This window comes from Typopeltis vanoorti, chromosome 20, assembly GCF_054136105.1.
Source record: "Typopeltis vanoorti isolate ZY-2024b chromosome 20, IOZ_Tvanoo_1.0, whole genome shotgun sequence".
Taxonomy (NCBI): Eukaryota; Metazoa; Arthropoda; class Arachnida; order Uropygi; family Thelyphonidae; genus Typopeltis; species Typopeltis vanoorti.
In genome coordinates this window covers 3655189-3669690 of record NC_143568.1, presented here as the reverse complement: position 1 = coordinate 3669690, position 14502 = coordinate 3655189, and the positions used below count along the sequence as shown (strand labels likewise).

Here is a 14502-nt window from a genome sequence, read left to right as displayed (position 1 = left end):
CCAAGTTCCATGTGACTGCCATTTTTTTTACTTTGGGCAAACCAGATGCTCTATAGCAGTGTTTCTCAAAGTGTGGTACCGAAAGGTCGTTAGGGGGTACGTGGGAATTTTCGGCTATGCATAATTAAAGGAGTCATTATATTTTTCAACAAACAGTGCAATTAGAGACAACCGGGATAAAATGGCACTAACTAATGAATCACATCCCCTCTCCAACAGAAACTGCTTTATATAGAAACTGCTCTATATATAGACCAAGCAAAACCATATGTTGCTGGTGGAACATATGGTTTTGCTTGACACCACCCCTGTCGTTAATGTGTTAAAACTAAGAAATATATAGTGAATGTGTTTCAGATATTATGGAATTCGGTTGAAGGGAATTAGCATTTTAACTCAACTGTTGAAATGCTAATTTATCTTTGGTTCACGCGATCTTTTGTTAATACTGCAACAATCATATGCAGTTCTTCGCTGCTCTACGTATCTCAAGTCTTGTAAATTACTGCTAATTTTTGCTTGAAATAATGGGAAAGAAGATGACACTATTTGGGTAGAATGACTTTGACGATGCACACAAAGAAACTGTTCTCGATGCCAAAAGTAGCGATAGCAAGTAGGAGCTTCTTGGTAAGTCGCACCATTTTCATATTTACAGTTTTTTTCTGAAAACTTTAGTTTCCGAAAATTCCCGCACGTATCTCGCAAAACGATTTTTTAGCTTTAATTTTGGGAAAAAAATTAGTTATATAATCGAGTAAATACAGTATTTTTTTTTTTTTTTTTTAGCTTTCAAATTCTTACGTATGGATCATTGGTTAAAGATTGGATTCATACCCCCCCCCCTCCCCCCAAAGAGCAATATAGCAAATACAAGTAGCTGTAAGCAACAAGAAAACATTGATATTACATCTGGATCAAATGAAATTGATGAGTGTGTCGCCTAACATCTCTAGAGTACCAAAATTTAAAAATAAATCATATTTTTTGTTTACATGAACATATAAATTCAAATAAAATAGATATTTAATTTTAATTAATATTTTAAATTAATTTATTAATTTTTAATTAATTAATTTATTTTTAATTAATTAGGGGTACTTGGTAATAATGAAAATTTAAGAAGGGGTACGCAGATATTTGAAGTTTGAGAAACACTGCTCTATAGAAAAAAAGAATGCAAGAACATCAATCTTATATTCTTCACAACTGATCCGATAAGTCTGGATTGGCACAACATGGAATAGAGACAAGCCACAGCATTCTCTAGTTCAAAACTTGCCTTCTACACAGATGTCAATATAAATTTGAATGCCTATTCAGAGAGTGCTAAGGCCTTACTTCAACACCCTAACTTGAACCAGAATGAGTGCATATCCATGTCAAAAATATGGGAAAGTTTGATCCGAATAACACATATAACATTTTTTTTTAAATTAATACCTTCTAGATATATCTGTCTAATGATATCTTTTATAAATTAACTTTTTTGTATAATATCATAAATTTATACAAGTAATTTATTTGTCCTGATGTTTTCTTTTCTTCAGTGAAATAATGTCATGATTAGCAATGTAACATCACGTGGCTCGTTCTAATTTTGAATGATCAATTTTTTTGTATTCTACCTTGTAAAAGACTGTTTTCTATCATGCCACTGATGATAGCTCATCTTGAAACTGAAATATCTGGCAATATATTAAATATACTTGTGAAAATGTGTTGATAATTCTTAATTTCATGTCAGAAGTTTTTCTCAAAAGTAATATCAGATCTTATGTTTCACTATTCTTTTCCTGCCATCCTGCAATACTTGTTTTACTAACCTTTCCTCTACCATTCTGTTTAAGTGACTGTACCATCTCAGATTAGTTATGTTCACACATTGCTGAATTTTACCATTCCTCCTACCTAATATCTTTTTTAATATGCTGCTGCCATTGATGCCATCCCTCACTCCTCTAATTTTTCTCAGAAATTTCTCTATGGTCTCCAATCTTTGATCACATGTTTTATAACCTAGCTCTCTCAAATCCATAAGTTAAAATTGAGTTGAACCCTGTCTTGTGTACAGCTATTGTAGTGTTTGACTAATTTCTCTCCATTTAGCCTCAGAAGTCATTAGCAAGTTTCTTGGATGACCTGGTCTTTTTTTCCTGATGGTTTACGATGAACTTGTCTAGATAATCTTTCCATTTGCATTCTTTTAACATGCTCCATCTCACTGCATTTTCTCTAATATTTGTTTGTAGTTTAATTCTTTCTTCATTTCTTTTATGTTCAAATAGGGTGTATTTTTCTTTTTCTGCATAAATTTCATTTTGGCTGCTATTAGTTTATATTTTTTTTTTGTTTTATTGTCTAAAACATCCGTATAGTGACATTGGCAAAGCTAATGTATCATAAACTTTTAGTCCAGTCTGTTTTTGTACCAGGCTAAGTTTAAGCACAGAATTTATTACACTTGTTATTTTTAAGTATTTTTGCAATTTTCATATTTTCCTTTTCATCTTCATATGAAACAAGGCATCCTAAATATGTAAAAGAATTAACTTGTCTAAAATTTTCTTATTTTCCTTCTGTAAAAGCCACTGGTTTTAATTTTTCTGTTGAGATTATATTTCCAAAATCTTTGGCTGTTTCTTTTAGATTGAGAATAATTTTTGTCAGAATCTGTAATTACTATCAGCAAAAGGAGTACTAATGTCTAGTGGTAATTCACATTAGAGGATAGTTTAATGCCTTGATGGGTTTTGGGTCCAATTTTTTATTATTTCATTTGAGTAAATATTAGAGTTGCAGATAAGGGATATACTTGTTTACCTCTTTGGTTTATTTATTTCTCCTTGATGACAGTTCAGAGTTCAGTTGTATGTATATTTTGTATTTCCATATTTAATTTGCCATCTTTGTTAAAAAAAAAAAAAAAAATTGTGCCTAAATAGCTGAAATGTTTCACTTGTTTTATAGGTTTCCCATTCAGGATGCAGTTGATGTTTTCAATGTTCCTGCCTTTAATTGTTGCTGATTTATTATTATTATTATTACATGACACCTCCAGAGAGTCCAAAGACTCATTAAATGAGGGCACCTACTGTACAACTCTGTTCTCCACCACTGAATCCACCAACTACAACGAATCTCAATTACCTTCATCATCTACACGAATGCCATCTACCTCCCACCACCACTAGTATTTTCACAGACAATCACAACCATTCATGCTCACGGCGGGATTTGAACCCGCAGCCTTTTGTTTGGAGAGCAGATACGCTAACCGCTTGGCCAACCAGGCCGGCTATTTTCACACTAAATTTATTACAGCAGTTATTCAGTTTAGAGAATTCGCCAGACTTGTATGTGTTTACTCAGGAGTATAACATTTATCTGCATCAAGTAAAGAGCTGAGATTAAAATCTCCAATTGTGATATCAGTCTAATACAACATTTTCTTCATAATGTGATCCATATAGATTGTGTACCCTTGTATCACACCTGATTTGACATCAAACTATCTTTCTCTACCGCCTTTAATTTGAACTGCTGACTTCCAATATAGGCTATGTAGTACTTGATATAAAGTCCTATTTACATAATTCTCTTGGCATCTTGTCATGTGCAAAACATATGACAAAGTTTCAAGAGAAAAGCTGTTGAAAACACTACAATCATACATTGTAAACGTCTTCACCTCCCAAATTTTTGGATGACTTTTGGATTACAAATTACTGTATTTTTCCATGTATAAGACGATACTTTTTTCTAAAATTGTTAGACCAAAAATTGGGGTTGTTTTATACATGGGGTAACATGAGAAACCTGCTGTTGTCATGACGAAACTGCCAGTACCTTGTCTCTGCGAACAGGCTTCTGCCAATCACTAGTCTTTGTTAACTTTGTCGATTGACATCATTAATGGCTGAATCTGAATAAACCAATCAGAACTCTGAAAGCATTCATTACGTTCAACTCGTTGGCGGGATAAGTTAATGCGTTAACAATATTTTGAGCACTAGCCCATAAATGTCCGAAAATAAAAAAACAATTGTCATATTCTTCAAAATTCAAGTTAAAATTCATCAATTATGCAACAGAACATGGAAATAAAGCTTCAGCGAGACAGTTTGAATCTCCTCCCATTGAGTGTATGATCAGACAGTGGAGATGTTTAAAATATTGATTTCTTAATTTTGGGTTTGAAAGGTAGGGTTCATCTTATACATGGGGGTTATTTTATACAAGGAAAAATATGGTATTTTCCAAAATATTTTGGAATCAATATTGGCTATGAAACCAATATTGATTCCAAAGAAATCCCTCAAGAAATATGGCTTCATTAGTTTTCCAAAGACCTGGGCAACAGTCATTCTAAGACCACATTTATCCTAATTACTTCATGTCACTAAAAAAAAAAACTTTTTTAGTGACATGAGGAACCTTTAACTGGTCTCTTTCGATGAAAAGTGAGTTAGCTGGTCTCATACGGAGGTGGGGGGGGGGTTTCACCCAGAAACTCTGGTTTTTCATCCCCCAGAACAGGCAAACCAGCCCCGTGAACACATGCATATACAGACATAGGACACACCAGGAGGCATAGGGCCAACCACTTTATCCTCGAGTACGATCGCGGTTGCAAGAACGTACCGTGACACCATAAATAGGTAGAAGAGGAGAGGATTAAGAAAGAAAGAAAAAGACTTTTTTTAATCTTAACCCTAGATTGCAACTTGATAGGGTATTAGTCCCTCTTTCCATTAAGTTGTGAACTGTTTCTTTAGCAGTGTAATTGAGTAATGTGTTTTATCACTCTTCTGATTTGTGCTTTGAAGATGTTGGTTTTAAATCCAGCAAAATATTAATTAGCAAGTTCAAATTATTTTTTTTCTAGTGTTTGTACAATAAAGCAGTGTTATGAATTTGAAGGAAATTAGTTTTGAATGAAATACTCATTATGATTTTAGTAGAGGCTATTTCAGTGATTTTTCATATTGGATGTGTATTCAGTGTTTGTTGTAAGCAGAATTAAAGCTATCTTTGTACACCATGTCTGTTGGTTATAATCATTCAGTTAACTGAGAGTTTTCATGTGTTTTCTATTTGATCATAAACTAAAAATCTTTCTATGCAAAATTTTTGCAGCTGTGGATAATCAGAATTCTTTTTTGGTAATATTAATCTTTGGAAACTTAGGATTTAAATATTTTATTCAGATTTTATTTTTTTAATAAAATAGTTCTGAATATATTTTAGATATTGGGAATAGATTAATATGCTGAACAATGCTTACTGTAGGTGTTTTCATTGTGGGTGCTAAAAGAACTCCTTTTGGAACATTTGGTGGTAAGCTTAAAGATGTCTCATCAACAAACTTAGCAGCAATTGCTTGCAAAGCAGCTATAGAAGATGCCAAACTGAAGCCTGAGCAGATTGACTCATTTATAGTAGGAAATGTTGATCCAGTAAGTTTTTGTATAGAAAATATTTTGTAATTTTCATTGATATTTGAAATGCTTATATTATTCACTTATACAATTCTTGTGTTTAATTTTGTTTACATTGGAATTACTATAAATTAGGCTAGTGGGGCTGCTATTGTGATAAATGCAAGTTGCAGGTCGATTAGTATCCGATAATCATTGTGTACCTGCAGCATCATGCTTTCCACTATCTAGCATTATGTAGAACTTGGTGTTATAGTAAAAAGCTCAATCAGGCCATCACTTAATTTTAAGCAATTATTTTTCTGAATTTGATTTAAATTTTGATTTTTCAGTTGCTTCACTGATTATGCTAAATTAGGGAGAGCTATGTCAGGAAGTTCTGATGTGAAGCTGCAAGAGGATTTGAATAGATTACTACTTTGCACTGAAGAATGGGGATGTCATCACTTCAGTGTTGCTGAATATAAAGTCAAATGCATTTTGCCAGAGAAGACTGGATGAGGTTTATCGTCATATTAGAGAAACTTGGTTTGAGGAGGTGAGGAATCTGGGGATCTTGGCAGATGGGAAACGGAAGTTCAAGGAACATATTGCAAAAGTTGCAAGGGTTACCCAGAAAATTGCTGCCATAATGTGAATAACCCTCATAAGTATGGCACTAATCAGGTCACATTTGGATTTCTATATGCACTGGCTATATTACTGATATGGAAACATTAGAAAGAGTGCATACACACATGAATATATTGAACAATGCTTTTTCAATTGCTGCACTGATTATGCTAAGTTAGGGAAAGCAATGTCAGGATGTGTGAAAATAACTGTCTCAGGACTCTGGAGTATTGAGTATGAGGACAGAGAAGCCTGTCAGATATATTCCCATATATCTGACAGGCTTCTCTGTCCTCATACTCAATACTCCTATACTCAATAACAGGTGGTGAAAGAGTGGAATATGTTACTATAGGAGGTGGGAATTTGATCCAATGCTGAATGTCTTCAAGTCGAGGCATAGTTTTGTGTTTGCGACTGTTCAACCTCCAATGATGAGTTTTCAGATTCCATAGAGGCATGGAAGTAATACTAAATCTAATAATTTTGTCAGTTTAGTTAATTTTAGTATAATTTTGCCTGGGAAAGGAGTGTCCTGGGTCTGATTCTTGTCGCCAACATGAAAAGCTTAAGGATCTTTCTCAGACATTGCCAAGTTAGCCGGTTTTGGGAGTGGAGAGTGGTGTTTTTCTCTCCAGTTTAACTGAGGAGGAAAAACACCACTCTCAGGTTAATCTACAAAGTGGAACTGCAAAATGGCCAGAACTTAAGGCAGAACTGAATACTTGGATTTTAGACCACAGAAAAGTGGGACTTTCAGTGTCTACAAAAATGATTATTCATCAAGCGAAAGTGATGGCCACTAACAGAGGGATCGCCAACTTTACTGGATCAACATCATGATATTCAAGATTCATTTGTTTTAGTCCACATACAATCAGCTATGTATGTGGACTAAAACAAAAATATCACAAAATATGCCAGCTGAATATGAAGAAAAAATTATTGAATTTCATCGATTCTTCATTAACGCAAGGAAACGAGAAAATTTTGAACTTGCGCAAATAGGAAACATGGACGAGGTGCTGACTTTTGATGTGCCCTCAAAAAACTGTAGATTCCAAGGTCACTAAAAGTGTTACTATTGAAACTTCGGGGCACAAAAAAACTCACTACACGGTTGTTTTATCCTGCTGTGCTGATGGGACAAAATTGCCGCCACTATTGATTTTTAAAAGGAAGACGCTACCCAAAGAAAAACTGCTTAAAGGAGTGTTTGTACATGTTCAATCAAAAGGCTGGATGGATGGAGGAGTAATGAAGTTATGGATAGATAAAATTTGGTCTAGACACCTTGACTGTTGAAGAAGTCTGCCATGCTTGTATGGGACAAGTTTCGTTCTCACAGAACAGACGATGTTAATAATAAACTCAAAACTCAGTTAGCTGTAATTCCAGGAGGTCTAACTAGTCAGCTTCAACATTTAGATGTGTGTATTAATAAACCATTTAAGGGATTAATGAAGGAGAAGTAGAACAGCTGGATGCAGTCTTCAGATTTTGAGGTTACGTCATCAGGAAGAACGAAGAGGCCTAGCATTTCGCAAGTTTGTGAGTGGGTCAAAGCTTCATGGGATGCTGTGAAAACTGAGACAGTGGTTAAATCATTTAAGAAGTGTGGAATTAGTAATGCACTGGATGGTACAGAGGACAATTTGTTGTATTGAGGACTCAGATTCTGATTTAGAAGAGGTTTCAAGTCTCTTCATTTAGCTCTGGAGATGAATTTCTGGGTCTTGATGATTAAAAGGTGGGTACTCTTTTCTAGTTAGATTAGGTATTTGTTGGAAGTAGACATACTTATTACTTTATATTTGAAATACTGTAAATTCATTATAATATTCAGTGATAAAGTTTTTTTTCCTAAAAAATGTTTACAAAAAAGGGGGTGCGTCCTATATGCCAGCAAATACGGTAATTATGGAAGCAGAAGTGTACCTTACTGATGAAGCAAGAGCTGATGAAGTAAGCTTGCAAGGGAGTGGGTAGTTGGGACAAATGATTTGGTTGGGCATAAGAAGAACGTGAGATTGGATATCAGGAGAGTGAAAGACAACAGTGTGGTGAGAAGAGATTTTGTGCATTGCCCAGGTATGACAATGTGATGGAAATGGAAGAAAGTCGACTGACAAAGCAATAGTGGGAGTGATTGCCAGAATGCAAGAGTTGAAGAAATGAGGCATGTACAGAATGAAATTAGACATATGGTGGATATGAATGGAAGAGTGCGAAAAAATAAAAAGGATAGTGGAGAGAAAGAAGTAGAGAATGACTCAAGAATAGCACTATTTGAGATTGTCATAAATGGTGTGTGGATAAGAGGATGCACAAGGTATGTTTCCAGGAGGGAGAATGAACAGGGTCATTGAGGCACTAGATATGAGAAGTAAGCTTGCAAGGGAGTGGGTGGTTGTGACAAATGAGTTGGTTGGGCATAAGAAAAACGTGAGATATGATATCAGGAGAGTGAAAGACAACAGTGTGGTGAGAAGAGATTTTGTGCATTGCCCAGGTATGACAATGATGAGTCATGGCAGAGAGAATATCTTAAATAGAATGTTAATGGAAATATGTCAAGAGAAAGGACTGCAGTTTGTGAAAATGTGGGATGAGTTTGAGGGGAAAATAGAGCAGTATAAAAGTGAACTTCATCTGGTTTTAGAGTGAGTCATTTGGGAAGGTTGCTGTTGGAGGGAAGTGTAATGAGTGATGTAAACAAGATATCAGTGGAAGTCAAAGATGATTTGAATGAGCAAGAGAGTGGACTAGATGAGATTGATGTGGTTGTGAATGGAGAAGAGAATGTGAAAACAGGAAAGCAAGTTGGACAGGGTGGGCCAAAGGATGATGATTTATAGTTTTAATGGTGCAAGGACAGCAAAGATCATACTGTGCCATATCAAAGGTTATAGCAGTACACAAGGTAAGGCAATCACAAACATCCATGCTACGGTGGGATCCGAACCAATGACCTGTTGGTTGGAGAGTGGGTACGCAAACCACTAGGCCAGAGAGGTCAGGGGGATATAGTGTAAGGGGAAATGGATTCTGAAAGTGGTAATGAATGCACATATGGAATGGAATGGCCAGGAATACATGGGGAGTTAGAATCTGGGAGACTATGTGGGGCCAAAGATGAGATGACAAGAGCAGGTGAAGAGAAATTGTGGACAGCATGAACAGGACTACTGGCTGTAGACCAAGAAATGAATTATGTTTATTTATAAATGGCAGGAATGGCAGAAATAAGAGAGATGAAATTGTTGCATTGATTGAGTTTATGTGCCTAAAAATAGTTGGAATAAGTGAAACATGGTTGGATGAGAATGACATCTTGACAGGAACAGAAACGAAGGGATATGATGTTTTTTGTGAAGATGGGAAAGGCAAGAAGGGGGATAGGAGCATGTTGCTGATGATAGCATGAGAATTATGTCCATGCAAGGTATACAAGGAGAAAAAAATGGCAGTGATTTTGAAGCAGTATGGTGTGAAGTGGAGGTTGATAGAATGAGATTTGGTGGGGGTATTGCTACAGGCCAGGGAATGTAGAAGATGGAGATAAAGAAATGTATAGGCAACTTGGCTTAGTGAGCAAGCAAAGGGTGATCTGTATGGGTGATTTCAACTATGGCAACATTGATTGGAATGAAGAGATAGCATTAGGGAATAAGGAGAATGAATTTCTCGAGTTCTTAAGAGACAACAGTCTTAGGCAGTATGTAATGGAGGGCACACACACAAGGTTTAAGAGTCTTAGATCTAGTTATATTGTCAAAGGATGTGATTGTGAATGGAGTGTCTAATCTTTTCCCAGTTGGAGAAAGTGACCATGAAGTGATCACATGAGTTGCAGCCAGTCACATGAGCATGTCTATAAAGATGAGAGATATGAGGAGGGGCTGAGAAGTTGTGATAATCACCATGAAGGAATTGCGGTAGAACCATGTAACTTACACATTATTCTGCATATTTCCCATGAAGTGTTATACACTTGTTACAATGCTGCTGCATCATCTTCAGAAGTGGGTTGATAATGGCAGTATTCTTTGATTGTCACTATGGATTTGTTAGGAGGAAGTAATGTTTCAGTAATCTGCTTACATATTACAACAAGGCGACAAACTCTCTTGATAAGGGAGATGCATATATGGTGGTGTACTTGGATATTTCAAAGACCTTTGATAGACTGCCATGTGACAAGCTGGTAGCTAAACTGAAACAGATGGGATTAGATAACAAACTAGTAAGTTGGATAACGGATTAGCTGTTGGACAATATCAGCAGGTTGTATCTGGAGAAATAGTATCCCAAAAGAGGAAGATCACTAGTGTAGTGCCACAGGGATCTGTTTTTGGACTATTATTGTTTGACTTGTATGTTAATGAGATTGGGACTGGCTTAACTGGAGATGTGCAGCTATTTGCCAATAATGCAAAGTTGAGAAGGGCTAAAAGAATTAGAGCAGACATTGTGGCCTTGCAGAAGGTTATGAATAGACTATGTGAGTGGGCAAATGATGTGGAACTATCAGTTTAATGTTACAAAGTGCAAGGTCTTGAAATTTGGTATGCAAGGTTGGGATGCAGAATATACAATTAATGAAGAAATTTTGAAGGAGGTGGAGGAGATGAGAGTGGGAGTGATGGTGGGCAGAGACTTTTAGCAATGGCGACCAAGGGGATTGCTAAAAATTGTAAGAACATTTCAATGGATTATGACAATAATGAGGACATTGACATACAGAAGCAAAGAGGTTATGGTTCTCTTGTATAAGGTTTTGATCAAGCCACATATGGACTACTATGCACAGATATGGTCACCTGGTTTTCAGGGGAATGAAGATATATTGGTGGAGGTCCAGAGAAAGTTTATCAAGTTAATATTGGATATGAGGAGAGGTTGAAGAAATGCATCTTATAGAGCCTTGTGAATAGAAGAAGGGGGGATATGAGTGAGACATAAGTTGGTGAGGAGGGTGGTGTTGTTACCAGATTAATGCGGAGAAGATATTTCATAGAATATACGAAGACAAAGGTAGAACTAGAGGCCATCAATGGAAGCTGTATAAGGAAGGTAATGAGCAGTGGAATTGAGAAGCAGGGCTCAATCTTTTGGCATGAGAGTATAGACCTCCCACAATGAGTACTTCGACTTCATGGAAGTCGGATAATAATTAAAATTATAAATTTAACTTGATAAGATAAAAATTCTCTTATCAAGTTATCAGTGTGATCCAAATTTAAAAGAGGAAAAATAACTTCAGCAATAGCATGAAAGTCCATTGACTAGTGATATGATCATTCTTTGAACAGACTAGGACCAGTTAAGTGTAATAAAATGCCTATTTACATGTGGCTGTTTCATTATACTCAATTCATAGTCATTAGTCATAGAAATGATGTTTTAAAGAAACACAAATAATGTATAAAATGAGGAATGACAAATTCATCGCAATTGATAAATATTTAACTTTATAATAATATAAAAATTATAATAAATTTGATTCTTTTCTGTTTCATAATTATAAATGTCTCAAGCTGCTTTTCCTGTGGCTTGAGACAAAAAAAAAAAAAGATTTGAAAATTTTTGGGAATTCATGAGACAGAAACTCTATTGTTAGCAGAGTGTTATTCACCCGGAATATTTTTAGAAAACAAAAATAAATACATGACAAGCACAAGTAATGATTCGTTGCATCTCCAGCATCTTGGGAAAGTAAAAATGACAGTTTGTCTAGAGCTTGAGGCAAACATGCTAAAATTTGTATTTTAATTTTTTTTGTTTTCAACTTAGCACTTTTTTTTTTTTAATTGCAAAAAAAGATTCTGCACATAGTTCTTTAATAACGTCATAACTGCTTTTTTGTATACTGAGCAGGTAATTTTGCCTAAGTATTGACAAGAATGGAAAGCATTCCACCTGAACTTATCATTGCATGAATTGAAGATAATATAATTTCTTGTAAATTATAACCTCTTCTCTTTAATATTTTGTGATATTCAGTTCATTTTATTTTATTTTATTTTTTTATTGTGGTTATGAATTTAAGAACATATCCACTTTTCATTTTACATCAATGCTAAAATTTTTTTTATTGGAGTTATATTTTTTTTCATCTTATTATTAATGCTGTTTGCCATTTTTTGTTAGCAAAGGTTGCCTTATGTTTTTCAATTTTTTCTAGATATCTATGACACAGTATGCTATATATTTTTACTCTTGTTTTCATGGGATTGCCACTGAAAAAAAAAAAAAAATGAAAGATCAAATGATATTTTAATAGAAGTGTGCCTAACAGCACAGTTTCTTATTTATGCTTTTAAGTTTTGAACCTTATTAAAATTCTTTAATTATTATTATTATTTAATCTTTCATACCTTGAAATACATTCTGGAAAATATACTGCTTGATCCCAGCAGCTAATATATGTCAGTAATTTGCCATCCCATTTTTTTTCAAGTGTTTATAGTAACTGTTTATAATAATTAGTGATTTAGTTTTCTCAAAAAAAAAAAAAAAAAAATTATATATATATATATAAATTTTTTTTTTGAGAAAACTAAATCACTAATTATTATAAACAGTTACTATAAACTATACATACATGCATACATCATCATCGTCATGCCTGTCGAGGATTGAGGCCTAGAGTGGCCTGTTCCGGACTCAGAAGTCATTGTTGAATTCTTAAGAGGACATCCTGTTTTTTTTTTTTCCCTAATGGTTTGTAATTTAAGGCTTGTTTTGGTAATCTTTCTGTTTTCATTCTTTCAACGTGATCCATCCATTTATGTTTATATTTTTTAATTTTTTCTCTTACTGATTCCTGATTTAATTCTTTCATAATTTCTTTTGTGATCAAATAGAGTATACTTTGCAGTTTTTCTCAAACTTCATTTCAGCTGTTATTAATCTTTGTCTTAATCTTAATCATATATATATATGTAGAGTGAGAGAGAGAGAGCGAATCATGTAGACTGATGTACAAGGGTGGTCTGAAAAGATCTAGGCTTTGACCATAGGTGGCAACACTATCGGCAAGATTTTTTTTTTCTAAGTTGATACATCTGTCATAAGCATCCATGTGAAATTGCAAGTCATTCTCTATCAAGTAGTTTGTTTTATACAGCTGTCTAAAGCAAAAGTGTTGACTGTATCCCTTGAAATGGATAAAATTGAGTATTGTGCTGCTATAAAATTCTTTGTAAAAGAAGATTTAACACCAAAAGAAATTCATTCAAAGTTCATAAAAGTTTATGGGCACTCTTATCCTTTGTTTTCGACAATTAAGAAATGGGCTGCCGAGTTTAAACGTGACCATACCAGCCTTGAAGATGATCCACATGAAGGACGTCTAAAAGTGTAACAACACCAGAAATTGGGTGTTGTTACATTTTTATACATTTATAATCAAAAATGCACTCGCATGAAAATCTCTGAACAGTGCTTAGAGTATTTTAACAAGAATAAAACTGATTTTGTGTGTCAGTGTATTACTATGGATGAGACTTGGATTCACTATTACACACACACCAGAATCCAAACAGCAGTCAAAACAGTGGACAGAAGTCGGTTGTTCAGCACCAAAGAAGACAAAGTCGGTTCCATCAGCAGGAAAGGTCATGGCATCGGTGGTTTGGGATGCTAAAGGCATTTTTAGTTATTAATTAATTATTTTTATCAATTAATTATTAATTATCTTGAAAAGGGTAAAACAATAACTGGAGAATATTATTCTGATCTTTTAACAAGACTAGACGAAAAAATTCATGAGAAAAGACCCAGTTTGCAGAAGAAAAAATCATCTTTCATCAGGACAATTCACCTTCCCACAAAAGTGTTTTGACAATGGGAAAATTAAGGGATCTGCACTATGAATTGTTGGAACATCCACCCTATTCCCCAGATTTTGCTCCCTCTGACTTCTGTCTCTTCCCAAAACTAAAACTCTTCCTTGCTGGTCAGCATTTTTCTTTGAATCGAGAGGTGATTGCAGCTGTAGACAGGTATTTTGCAGATCTTACTGAGAACCACTACATTGACGGGATAATGGTGCTGGAGCATCGCTGGAATAAATGTATTAGTCTTAATGGAGATTGTTGAAAAATAAAAATAATTTTGGAATTATAAATTCGTTTTTTCATTGTTAACCAGAGAACTTTTTAGACCACCCTCGTATAATAATAATTCAGTGAGTACCAAGTGTCATTTTAATTTATGGGCAACTCTTACCAGCATTAGTTATTTTGAATAATTACAGTCTTCTGCCAAGGATGGAATCTACATTTCTCGTCATGCAGCTCTGCAGTGTGGTGTTCCACATCGTACTCCATGTCTTACAGTGAACAGACTTTGTGGCTCAGGGTTTCAGTCAATAGTTTCAGGATCTCAGGTATGAATGTTATTTAATGAGAATGTACTTTGGAATCACTATCTTAATAATCTT

At 34.7% G+C, this 14502-nt stretch overlaps 1 protein-coding gene across 1 annotated transcript in view; it reads left to right on the top strand.

Annotated features, from left to right (window-relative positions):
• Nucleotides 1-14502, top strand: part of yip2 (yippee interacting protein 2) — a 139580-nt gene that overhangs the window by 54436 nt on the left and 70642 nt on the right. The window contains exons 3-4 of the mRNA XM_090410759.1: nt 5293-5459; nt 14317-14448. Of these exons, the coding sequence (XP_090266885.1) occupies nt 5293-5459; nt 14317-14448 (299 nt within the window). The remainder of the gene's footprint in view (nt 1-5292; nt 5460-14316; nt 14449-14502) is intronic.